Consider the following 11,521-nt stretch of genomic DNA (forward strand, 5'->3'; position numbering starts at 1 on the left):
CGCAAGAATTTCTACTGTTCAAGGTGCAATGGGTTGCTTCTGGAAAATTTCAAGTCACTGCAGCAAGAAGTTTTAGATATTGATTGTCTGAGCTCAAGTTCCAAAGGGATGTAAACTATTTCCATGTTCTCTTGGATTTTTTCACGTTGTTCTAGTGTATGAATCGACACTAGTTGAATGGGGGATGAGACCCTCACTTTACAAGTGGCAACTCCGCATAATGATCATTATATCAAGCTCACAAATTACTTATACATACACATTCAAAGTATTCATTGACCATCGTAAGCGTGCAGAGCGACAGATCTAAGAACCTTGGAAAGCACAGGAAATAAAATTGCAATTTTTCTACTAGTATTTTCGTAAATAAAGTTGTAAGTTATTCTACTACTCGGGATTAGTATCTCGGTAAGAATATCATGCATTCTCAAGTTTAGTCATTATGAAGTTATGATGACACACCATGTGTTGCCTCGGAAAACAAGTGGCACATCATGTGACACCCATCGACTATGGAGCGGGAATTCGGTATTCCACGAGGACTCAAGGACAAAAACACCTCACACCACACCAGATTTCGAACGCCTGGAACAATGGTAAACCACGGCGGCTGTTTTAATCAGCTCGTCTAAAAATCCCGAAACCAGTAGAGCGGACCCATGAGAAAAGAGAAATCGAACCGCGCGGCCTAGCCTAACCGTGGCGGTTAAAAAACGTACGACGCCGTCGCGTTCCCTCCCCCCCTCTTCCTCCTCATCTTCTTCCTTTTACCCCACCCCACCCCCCCGCCCCGCCTCACCTCACCTCATCATTCCCCACCTCCCCCCCATCTCGCCCTCTCGCCAGCAAAAACCCCGGTGGCGCCACCACCGCGGCCGATCCGCCCCGGCCCCGGCCCCTGCTCCGGCGACGCGCCCGCCACCTCGCTCTCCGGCCGCAGGTGTCGCCGCCGGCGTCGGCGGCGGTAGATCGGGCGCGGAGACGTCGTTGCGTGTTGAGGGCCGCGGGGGGACTTGATGGCGGGGGTCGCGGCGGAGACGGCCGTGGCTTCGGCCTCGGGATCGGGGATCTGGTCGCGGCGGCGGGATGAGATCACGTTCGATCGCCTCCAGAAGGTAACGTCGCGTGGGCGTTGATTCCGTACTACGCTGGGGTTTCATTTGAGATGTGAGAATTGGGGTTCGGTGTTGGCGTCCCTCCGAATCTGTCACTGAGCTGGCTGCCCCGCGTCTGCCTTGGATTGGCTCGCTTTCGGTGTGTAATTCACATAGAAAAGGTACCGTGTCGGGGAAACCGAGGCGTTTTAGTTGGTTATTAGGATTCGGCCCCCTCGGCCCCTCCCTACTAAGCTTAGCTTGCTTGGATTTTGATATTTATGTTCCCAGTGAATTCCGGTTCTTAGATTCAACCGGATTACCCATGTGCCCCTGACGAGCATAGTACTAGTTACTCTGTGGGCAGCTAGATTGCATTGACTTTGAGTTGGTGCATTGCTCTTAGGGACTCCAACCCTTGGAGTTGCACATTTGGTTTGGTATGTTTAAATAGGAAAACAGGACTGGGCCTTATTGATACTTGTCATTATGAGTTTGGTTTGGTATGGGTTGAATTGGAGTGGTCAGTGACGGGTTCGTCTCGCAAAGGCTCGAGACACTTGATATACAACTAGATTGCATTGACTTTGAGTTGGTGCATTGCTCTTAGGGACTCCAACCCTTGGAGTTGCACATTTGGTTTGGTATGTTTAAATAGGAAAACAGGATTGGGCCTTATTGATACTTGTCATTATGAGTTTGGTTTGGTATGGGTTGAATTGGAGTGGTCAGTGACGGGTTCGTCTCGCAAAGGCTCGAGACACTTGATATACAACTGGTTTCGAATTCTTCCTGATTCGAGAAGGATATAAAGCAATAATTCTGGCATGTCATAATGCTTGATCGAGTTGGGAAAACAAAATTCTGTAAGAACACTTGAGATGTAAACTATTGGCTCAAAACAGGATATATATTTCTTGAAATTTTCATCGAGTTGTGATGAGACTGAGTTCATATCAACTAATCATGCACCTCACTCTCCGATCCCAAGTCTTCATACTTTACATCTTTCACTTCCTTCCATGATAGTAGGATGATAAGCTAGCAAGCACAGCAAGTGGAATTTAGATTGGATATCAAATGCTGATACAGGTAGAATAAATAAGCGTGCTTTGTTTTGTATCTCTATCGTGGAATATGCCATGTCATTTATTGTTTTAAATTTGTTTACGTTTCTACAATGACCTTCGATTTTCCGTTACAACTCTCTCGAGGCACCTTGACTTTGCCGCACTCCGCCTTGGTTGAAGCTGTAAATGTGCTCAATTTTCCGTTACAACTCTCCCGAGGCACCTTGACTTTGCCGCACTCCGCCTTGGTTGAAGCTGTAAATGTGCTCAATTTTCCGTTACGACTCTCCCGAGGCACCTTAACTTTGCCGCACTCCGCCTTGGTTGAAGCTGTAAATGTGCTCAATTTTCCGTTACAACTCTCCTGAGGCACCTTGACGTTGCTGCACTCCGCGTCTCCGCCTTGGTTGGAGCTGTACATGTGCTGGTGCTGTACTCTTGTGTAAAATCATGATTGATTTCTATTCCATAATAGAGTTTTCTTGTCCCCGCATTTGGAGTATCCACTTTCCTATGTAATGGAAATAAAACCAGAATGTGTATTTTAAGTGGTATCATATTTTTATCTTGGAAAATGAAGTTGTGTGAGTTTCAAGATAACTTTTATGACTATGGATTGAACTTGTTTCAGTTCTGGAATGACTTGCCACCGCAAGCACGGCGGGAGCTTCTAAAATTGGATAAGCAAACCCTCATTGAACAAGCTCGCAAGAATTTCTACTGTTCAAGGTGCAATGGGTTGCTTCTGGAAAATTTCAAGTCACTGCAGCAAGAAGTTTCAGATATTGATTGTCTGAGCTCAAGTGGTGAATCAAAGATTAGGCAGCAAAATGGATCTCAGGATCCATCTGTTCACCCTTGGGGAGGTCTTGCAACAACAAAGGATGGCATCCTTACGCTTATTGACTGCTTTATGAAAGCTAACTCGCTACGGGTGCTCCAGAATGTAAGTGTAAACAATTGTACCATAACTTGTGGTTCATATTTTATTTTGTTCTCTGCATCGGTGAACTAAGATTGATAACTACTTTGATATGTTTGTATACTGAATTAGTGATCCTTTATTTGTCTGAACTAATCGCTCTTTGTTATATCTGAAGCAATCTCAAATCATGCATATGGCTGTGGGTTTTACTCACAACATTTGATTCTAGATTAGAAATATTTGATCACTCTATTTCCTAATGCACCCGCCATTTGTTTAATCAGGTATTTGACAATGCACGACTAAGAGAAAGGGAACGAGAAATGCTTTATCCTGATGCATGTGGTGGGGGTGGCAGAGGATGGATTAGCCAAGGGATGGCTAGCTATAGCAGGGGGTATGGAACAAGAGAAACATGTGCTCTGCATACTGCCCACCTTTCATGCAATACACTGGTGAATTTCTGGTCAGCATTATGCGACGAAACTAGATCTTCTCTTCTGCGGATGAAGGAGGATGATTTCATTGAAAGACTAATGTTTAGGTGAGCAACTGAGCATAATGGAGAGGCTTTTCGTTTCATGCTAATTCAAGTTAAGAGACATAAAACACTACTCCTTGAACTAGGCATTCAACTTACGGACAAAATAACTGAAACCGAACTCTGCTTATATTCACCACGTGGAAGATGCACTAGAGAACAATCTTAGCAAGTATTTGTAATGTCATTTTTAGTTCCACTGGATATTGTATAGATATGGTAAGATCCTGACGAGTTTTACTGTCGACCGATCGATTCCATTTAAGCCTGCTGGGAGTTGGAGTAAATTTGTCCTAAAATGCTGACATTTGTTGGTATTTTTTGGCAGCTGCTAATAGAAGAGTTAACAGTTTGGAAAATTTTATTTAACAGGTTTGATAGCAAGAGATTTTGCCGAGATTGCCGAAGGAATGTTATCCGTGAATTCAAGGAGCTGAAGGAACTGAAACGCATTCGAAGGGAACCTCGCTGCACCAGTTGGTTCTGTGTTGCGGACTATGCTTTTCAATGCGAGGTCAGGGTGACTCCTCAATGTTGACCATGCATTAAATTGAGTGGCATATGGTTTAGAATTCCTATAAATTTAATCTGGTTTCTCTTATTTGCAGGTATTTGAGGATTCCGTCATAGCTGATTGGCGCCAATCTATATCAGAGACTGATGGGTCTTATCATCACTTTGAATGGGCTATTGGGACAGATGAAGGACAATCCGATGTTTTTGGCTTTGAAAATGTTGGGATGAAGACCCAAGTCCAGAGAAGTGGGATTGATCTTGACCAATTTGAAGATTATTTCATAACTCTGAGAGCTTGGAAGCTCGATGGCCGCTATACGGAGATGTGTGTAAAAGCACATGCACTGAAGGGCCAATCTTGTGTTCATCACAGGCTGGTGCTGGGAGATGGCTTTGTGACAATTACAAAGGGTGAAAGTATCAGAAGTTTGTTTGAGCATGCTGAAGAGGCCGAGGAAGAGGATGTACGTGACATATCACTTATGGTAGCTTACATTTTTAGCTAAGATAGGCTTAATTGAGAGCATTTGTAATACTGACTAATGAAAACATGAGCAGGAGGATGATGCCATGGAAAGGGATGAAAATGATTTTGACGGTGATGGCTCTCATCCGCAGAAGCATGCCAAGAGTCCTGAATTGGCAAGAGAATTTCTCTTGGATGCTGCTGCAGTGATATTCAAAGAACAGGTAATTGATTGTCAAAATCGTCTCGAGAGTTATTGGAAGCAGTACCTGTATAATGAATGATTCTGATTGCACAAAGGACAAGAAATATATGTTTGCAAATAAATAAATTATACCAAATGAAGGTGTCTTAGCAGTATATTCCAGCTTACTAGTTGTTCTTCAGTAAGATACATTATTCCTTGGTTGCAATCTTACAAGGAAACTACAGTAACAGTGTAACACACCAGTTCTTATTATTCCTATGTGATTTGAAGACTTCTAGTGGTGTACGTCATCTGATTTCTTTACCTCAGTATAGAAGTAATAAATGTGTTCTCTTTCTGTTGATCAATGGATTGTTTTGAGGTGATTGATACGTTGAATTTTTTTTTCTTTTGCTTTATTTTTATCTTACAAAGATTGAAAACTTCAGTCGCTACTTGGTTGATATATTTTTTGCCTGCCACATACATAGCTTGTGGACAAGCTCTTTTCCTGCCATACTATTGGTGTGACTGTAGTCACCAGCAACTATTCAGGATTTGTTGAGAAATTAGACACTCATACTTCAAGCATTAATTGTATACTAAATATTCTTTGCAGGTTGAGAAGGCTTTTAGAGAAGGCGCAGCCCAGCAAAATGCACAAAGTGTCTTTGTATCTTTGGCACTCAAACTTCTGGAGGAGCGAGTGCATGTAGCATGCAAAGAAATCATTACATTGGAAAAACAGGTATGTGTTATATGTGCAAGTGCAAAGAAATTTTGGGGAAGGTAGTTTCATTTGTATTTGTGAATGTCAATTTTGTGGACTCCTTGCAGAACAAGCTTCTCGAGGAAGAGGAGAAAGAGAAGCGTGAAGAACAAGAGCGTAGGATGAGGAGGAGAACAAAAGAGAGAGAAAAGAAGCACAGGAGAAAAGAGAGGCTGAAAGAAAAGGAAAGGGACAAGGGGAAAAGAGATGAGTTCAAAACATCAGACGACATTTCATCCTCAACTCTAAGCAACTCCTCGACATGTACTAACGACGAATCAGGAAATGCTTTTGGCTCCAGAGCAGCTAGTGAAGAGGAAGATAATTCCACAGCTGTGGCTCTGTGCCATGCCGACATTGAATCTTCATGCATAGAAATTGATGGACAAAACAATATAGACTGCTGCGATACAGTGACCAAATGTCCTCCAGTTAATAGCAGTGAACCTTTCACATCCCAGCAATCAAAACCATCACGAAGAAATCTGAGGTTGAGAAAGGACGTTCCTCAAGACAACTCCTCTTGTTGGTATGATGATGGCCGAGATGAATCTAGAAGTGTCGGAAATCTGCAGTGGCGATCAATGGAAAGGATGAGAAATGGTGATGGAAGTTGTAACTCGGTGTGTAGTACAAATAATAGAACAAGATATAGGCAAGACTACAATTCTTGCAGTTGTGATCATCAGGAAAATTACAAAACAGAGGACAACTGTTTTTTGCCAACAGCTAGAGCAGGTAGGGAGATGAAGATGGCAAAGAAAACAGGAGTTGATAAGCCTTTAGTGCAGTACCGCCGTGTTGGTAGTACACATGAGAGAAATGCAATTCCAAAACAAGTATGGGAGAGAATGGATACTCGGAAGAAGACTGGCTTAAATGGCACAGATAATATGTCAGGATCAGTTGCCAATGTTGAGTCACCCAAACCAGTGGAGTGTGATACCAGTGGATGTGAAAAGCTTGACACAGGACGTGAACCACTAGGCCAGGCTTCTGAAAGGTCCACTGATGTTTGTAAATCAGAAACAGATCAGCCATATGGACAACGCGAGGAAAGTCAATCTGCTTGTTCTGATGGAACTCCTATGACGAATAAACAAAAATGCCACTCAACAAACAATGAAGGTACTAAGCCAGACGAAGAGCTCATGACGAACTCTGCCAGTTCTGATGGCTCATCTTCATGTATGAGCGAGGCAGATAGAGAAAGCAGTTCAAGCAGTGTGACGTCTTTGAGCGCTCATACTCCGGAATCATCATCATCTGACTCAGAGGAATCTTCGGAGAGAGTCAACATCATTACAGAAGCTCCATCGACAAGAACTGCTTCACGTTCTTTATTTGAGACGTGTGCAGGAAATGGTTTCAGAGAATACCACCCAAAAGCCACATGCCCGCCTCAGAACGACAGATTTGGATTCAGTGTACTCCCCTTCCAGAATCAGTCATCGCATCAGCAGAACATGCATGCACCACCTGCATATTCACCGACCACAATTGGGCCACACAGTCACTCGTGTGCTGCTCCAACAAATGGATACTTCCAGTATGGTCAGCCAACCAATTTCTTCTCTGGTCCAGTCGGATTCCGAGTACCTGGGAACGGACCTGCTGATTTCTCGGTGCAGTACAACAATGTCCATCGCTACCCAGCTCCTGCTTTTAGTTGTATTCACCCAGAGCAAATTCTCAAGACACCGGCCAGCTTCAGAGTCATGCCTCCGCCTCCCCTCCCCCCTTACCGACATGGAACAGCGCCAACTGGTGGTCATCCTTATGGAGGCTTGAATCCAGACAGGCTTAATTCCATGTTGAAGCCGATGGGCCCGAAGGATGCTCCAGATGGTAACAAATTGCCTGACAAGAGTGCATCCTTCTCGTTGTTCCAATTCAACCTGCCGATAGCTCCGCAAGGCCCACCGTCACCCAAAGATGGTAAGAGTGGAGAGTCGGCAGCAAGGATGCCGCCATTTGCTCCGGTTCAAGTGCAGCCATGCTCTAGAGAGCAGACAGATGTGAAGGAGTATAATCTGTTCTCCACCGATCAAAGCGGCTATTTCCCTTTATCCCGTTAAAAGCAACACACATGGGGGACGTGCTCTTCTCATTTTTACTGTCTACAACTGTATACGGTGAGTGATTGTATCAACCGAACGAAATAAAGGATGTTTTGAGTGGTTTTTCTGTATGCTTACGTGCCTTCAGTTTTGGACTATAGGGCCGGGAACTATATCTTTATACATTTTTTTCTTATATTTTCCCTTTGTGTGTATGAGAAGATAGTGTATCATGTAGCCTTTTTGATTTATAAACGAGGTAAATTTTCCAATCTCAGTAGTTCCTTTTTCAGAACGCTGATGCTGTCATGTGAATGAGTTGGTTCCTGTGTTTTTTTCTCTTTAATTTTTTCCAGCTGTTTTATCATCGCTTACTTATATGCACGGGATGAAACTGCTGGCCGAGAACTATCCCGGTGATCACCTGGAACAAGCAGCGTTATTAGGGATGTAAATGGCATAAAGTTTTTCTTTTCGGGGAAAGTGAACTGTCGAGCTAACTAAAACCAACTAAACAGGCCTGCGCTGTTTATTGTGCCATTTACATCCCTAAGCGTTATGCCGGTGACCTTAGAGAAGTCGTTAGATCATCCATGTGGCTGTGCCACAATTTGTCTTGGGTATCTCATGTGCTCTGTGGCGCAGAAACGTTTGCGCTGCTCACACCATGCTAATCTACACTTTTTTAGACAAAAGGTTCTCGATTAGCGCCGCTTTGATTTAACCAAGCCATCAACCTGATAGGAATTACAGCACACCAACAGACCACAACGGCCAAACTGATGCAAAGGGGAAAGCTAACAACAACAAAAACCACTACAAGCATCTAGGAGTATTCAAAACAACGAACAAAGCTTGAATGATGATGCGCTCCGCACATTGGCACCAAAGAAGGTCATGGCAGATGCAGCAAATCATGGCACACCTATCATCACAGGGGTTTGAAGATCATGGTGTCTAGAACACCGACACCTCCTTCTCTAACACTGAAGGGGAACCTTATCCCCTCTCCTTGGCTCGAAAGGCGCTGTACCATTGGAGTATAGAGATGCTCACCCGAGTGCAAGAAGGATGCCAACCTCAAAGCCCGAAGCAGCCTCAGAGCGACCTCGATTCGGGCACACCTTGCCGACAGCACCACTGCTGTCCAAGAACGACCAAGTGGGATTGGAAAGCTTCCAGGAGCAATTGTCGTCGAAGGAGGCAACAGGGCACCGAGGTGAACGAAGAGCAGCAAGGCAACCGACCACAATGGAAAACAGGGAGCCTTCGGCTTCCGCCACGCCACTGCTGCCGCAAAGGGGAACCCTATCCCCTTCCGCCCTCATCGAGGACGCCACACCACTGGAACTGAGCAACGCTGAGCCACCACCGGAGAGCCCCATCCATAAACATGCCGACACCTTCTTGCATAAGCACTATGCAGGCTGTGACGACGGAACTGATGAACTAACACAAGCAAAACTGAAGTGGTGGCTCTCTGCACATCCTGCTTCCGGGAAACGGCAAGAGAGAACGGACATCTCCTCCCTGTGCATTGCAATTGCAAGCCTTTGCTCTGTGCGGAGCAGGTAGTAGCACAGGTGCAAGACACAGGGATGGTCTCGGCCAGATAGGTTAGGAAACATATGCGAAGATAAGTAGATAAACACAAGTAATCTTGCAATTTCCTGTGTATCTATGAACAAGCAGCTCGCTTAAACGTGGTGTAGGTACATAATCTGTCTTACAAAAACGTTTCACCCTTGGAACAGCAGAACAGCAAGGTACAGCGCCGACTCGTCAACGAACTCTGCCATTTCAAACTTGCTCCCATCTGCAGCCTTCTCCAGAGAAGATCTGCTGGGCAAGTCGGCGAACACAAGGTCCGGATTCTCCCTGCGGTGTTGCGCCAGGCTTTGCCTACCTTGATCCAAGAAGATGACAACTCTTGCACCTAGGCGAAACGAAAAGAAATCGATCGAATTATACAGCTGAGCAATAAAAAGGTTTTGTGAACCCAAAGTATTTGCGCAGAACTAAAACACACAAAACCTTAAGAATTCAAAGCTAAGGAGTTGTTTGGTTCGTGACTAAAACAACCCGCAGTAGCCTGATAAACGCCTGAAATTTGCCTGAACTCGAGGCGTGGCAAAGGTTTGAGGAGTTTTGACTGGTGTCTTATTTGAATAATAATAAGAAGAAGTGCATGCAGACAAATCTTACCAACCTGACTGTTATGTGTGAGGTTGTCACCAGACCGTGAGGCAAATTTATATGACAATGAAGCACACAATATAAATTACTAACTGAACTAACACACTGATATTATTTGAAGCTTTGACTGAAATCTCAGATGCAAAATATAATGAACATAATGCCATATGCATACTGCAAATCACCTGGAGGGAACTCAAGGTTACCCTTGTTTCCAACTGGAACTCTAAGTTGACTTTGCAGCACAAGATTAATCAAACAGAAGTAGGTGGCTGATTCAACTAATGAGTGCTGTGCATCTTGTAGTGGAATGAGCAGCGTCCATCAACCAAAATCTGCTACTAACTTAAAGAGTTGCCTAATGACTCAGAGGGACTAAAATAACAAGAATATACTACCCTTCTGAAAAAAGGTATGACAACATATTATATAATGGAAAAAGTTAGTGTGCGGTCCAATACATAATATATCTGTTCAATTAAATTCCTTCAATACTTTCCATGCAAACTAAATTGACAAACCATAAATAGTACTCATTCAACAATTTGTTATCACATCGCAATATAGGATACAGTACATAAACAAGTTTATCCAGGCAGTTCATGTAAATGGCAATGCAACATGTTAACTAATAACCCTCCGAACGAACGCAACATGAGAACCCTGGCGGCCTATGCCAAACAGCCAGCCCACACGCACAAGGACTAGGTGCTCCGATTCTGCCGACGAGCCTCGCAGGAGTCAGGTCGGCCAGGATGCCCATTCTTGTGGGCGTGTTGTAACGTTTTCGCCCGGGCTTCCTCAAATTAACCAGACAACTCTCTTCTACCTTCTTTTAATGAATCGGAGCCCTAAGGGACACGACTTCAACAAAAACAACATTGATCTAACAGGCCAATCTGACCATTCAAACCCACCAATTTCTACAAATAATGTGGCTTGTACTGTAACGTCTAAGCATCACATACCACCTCAAAAGCAGTACCCATTAGTGAATCAATAAGGACGCGGAAATATCCATCTAGTCATATCGGTACAATTTATGGAAGGAAATGCAAAGCAGTGTCGTTGATAAACTCAGACTGGAAAATAAGAGACAAAACCTGATAAGGTAGCATTTCAGAAGGTCTCTCACCTTTGCAGCACCTTTTCGCGAGCGACCTAAGCAGCGCCGCCGGCGAGACCCCCATCCCGGGGAAGTAGCACACGAACACCACGTCGAACGCGTCGAACCTCCCCGGCACGGCCTCCACCACGCCGCCCCCCTGGCCCCCTCCCCCTCCCTCCAAATGGAAGCACCTCACCTGGTCGTGCTCCTCCTTGATCCCGCCCAGCACGTACAGCGACTCGTGCGCTGCGACCAGGAGCTCGCAGGGGGACTCGGAGAGGAGGGCGCTCACGAAGGACGCGGTGGGCGTCACGGCCAGCACGCGCGACGCCGGCGAGAGCGCCCCCGCGGCGAGCGCGCGGGGGAGGTGGGAGCCGGACGCGTTGAGGAAGGACCAGTCCTTCTCTATGATATCGTCTATGGCGACGCCGTCAGGGACGGCGGCGAGGGGGGCGGCGCAGGAGAGCGCAGGCGCGAGGCTAAGGCGCAGGGGTTTGGGAAATTTGGGGTCAAGGTACCGCGGTTGGGATTGGGGTTGGGGGGTTGGGCGGAAGAGAGGGCAGAAGGCGAGGGAGAGCGAGGTGGAGGT

General features: G+C 45.3%; 2 protein-coding genes across 2 annotated transcripts; one reads left to right on the forward strand and one right to left on the reverse strand.

Moving 5' to 3' along the window:
* Nucleotides 1-810: 810 nt before the first annotated feature.
* LOC119291089 lies at nt 811-7,900 on the forward strand. The gene is made up of 8 exons (XM_037569804.1): nt 811-1,115; nt 2,796-3,110; nt 3,374-3,633; nt 4,003-4,144; nt 4,239-4,610; nt 4,705-4,836; nt 5,419-5,547; nt 5,637-7,900. The coding sequence occupies exons 1-8, from the start codon at nt 1,017-1,019 to the stop codon at nt 7,644-7,646; spliced, it is 3,459 nt and encodes a 1,152-aa protein (XP_037425701.1). The 5' UTR covers nt 811-1,016; the 3' UTR covers nt 7,647-7,900.
* Nucleotides 7,901-9,269: 1,369 nt separating this feature from the next.
* Nucleotides 9,270-11,521, reverse strand: LOC119292765 (the record flags this gene model as incomplete). Its single annotated transcript, XM_037571478.1, has 2 exons — nt 9,270-9,564; nt 10,960-11,521. Coding segments are annotated over 2 exons (759 nt in total), but the record flags the coding sequence as incomplete, so codon positions are not given.

Source organism: Triticum dicoccoides, chromosome 4B (genome assembly GCF_002162155.2).
Source record: "Triticum dicoccoides isolate Atlit2015 ecotype Zavitan chromosome 4B, WEW_v2.0, whole genome shotgun sequence".
Lineage (NCBI taxonomy): Eukaryota > Viridiplantae > Streptophyta > Magnoliopsida > Poales > Poaceae > Triticum > Triticum dicoccoides.

What these genes read in the sequence shown, in the direction of transcription:
- LOC119291089 (XM_037569804.1), top strand. Translation starts at nt 1,017, where the DNA reads ATGGCGGGGGTCGCGGCGGAGACGGCCGTGGCTTCGGCCTCGGGATCG. An exon ending in CAGTGATATTCAAAGAACAG is followed by an intron (nt 4,837 to 5,418) that starts GTAATTGATTGT and finishes TATTCTTTGCAG; the next exon opens with GTTGAGAAGGCTTTTAGAGA. An exon ending in TCATTACATTGGAAAAACAG is followed by an intron (nt 5,548 to 5,636) that starts GTATGTGTTATA and finishes GACTCCTTGCAG; the next exon opens with AACAAGCTTCTCGAGGAAGA.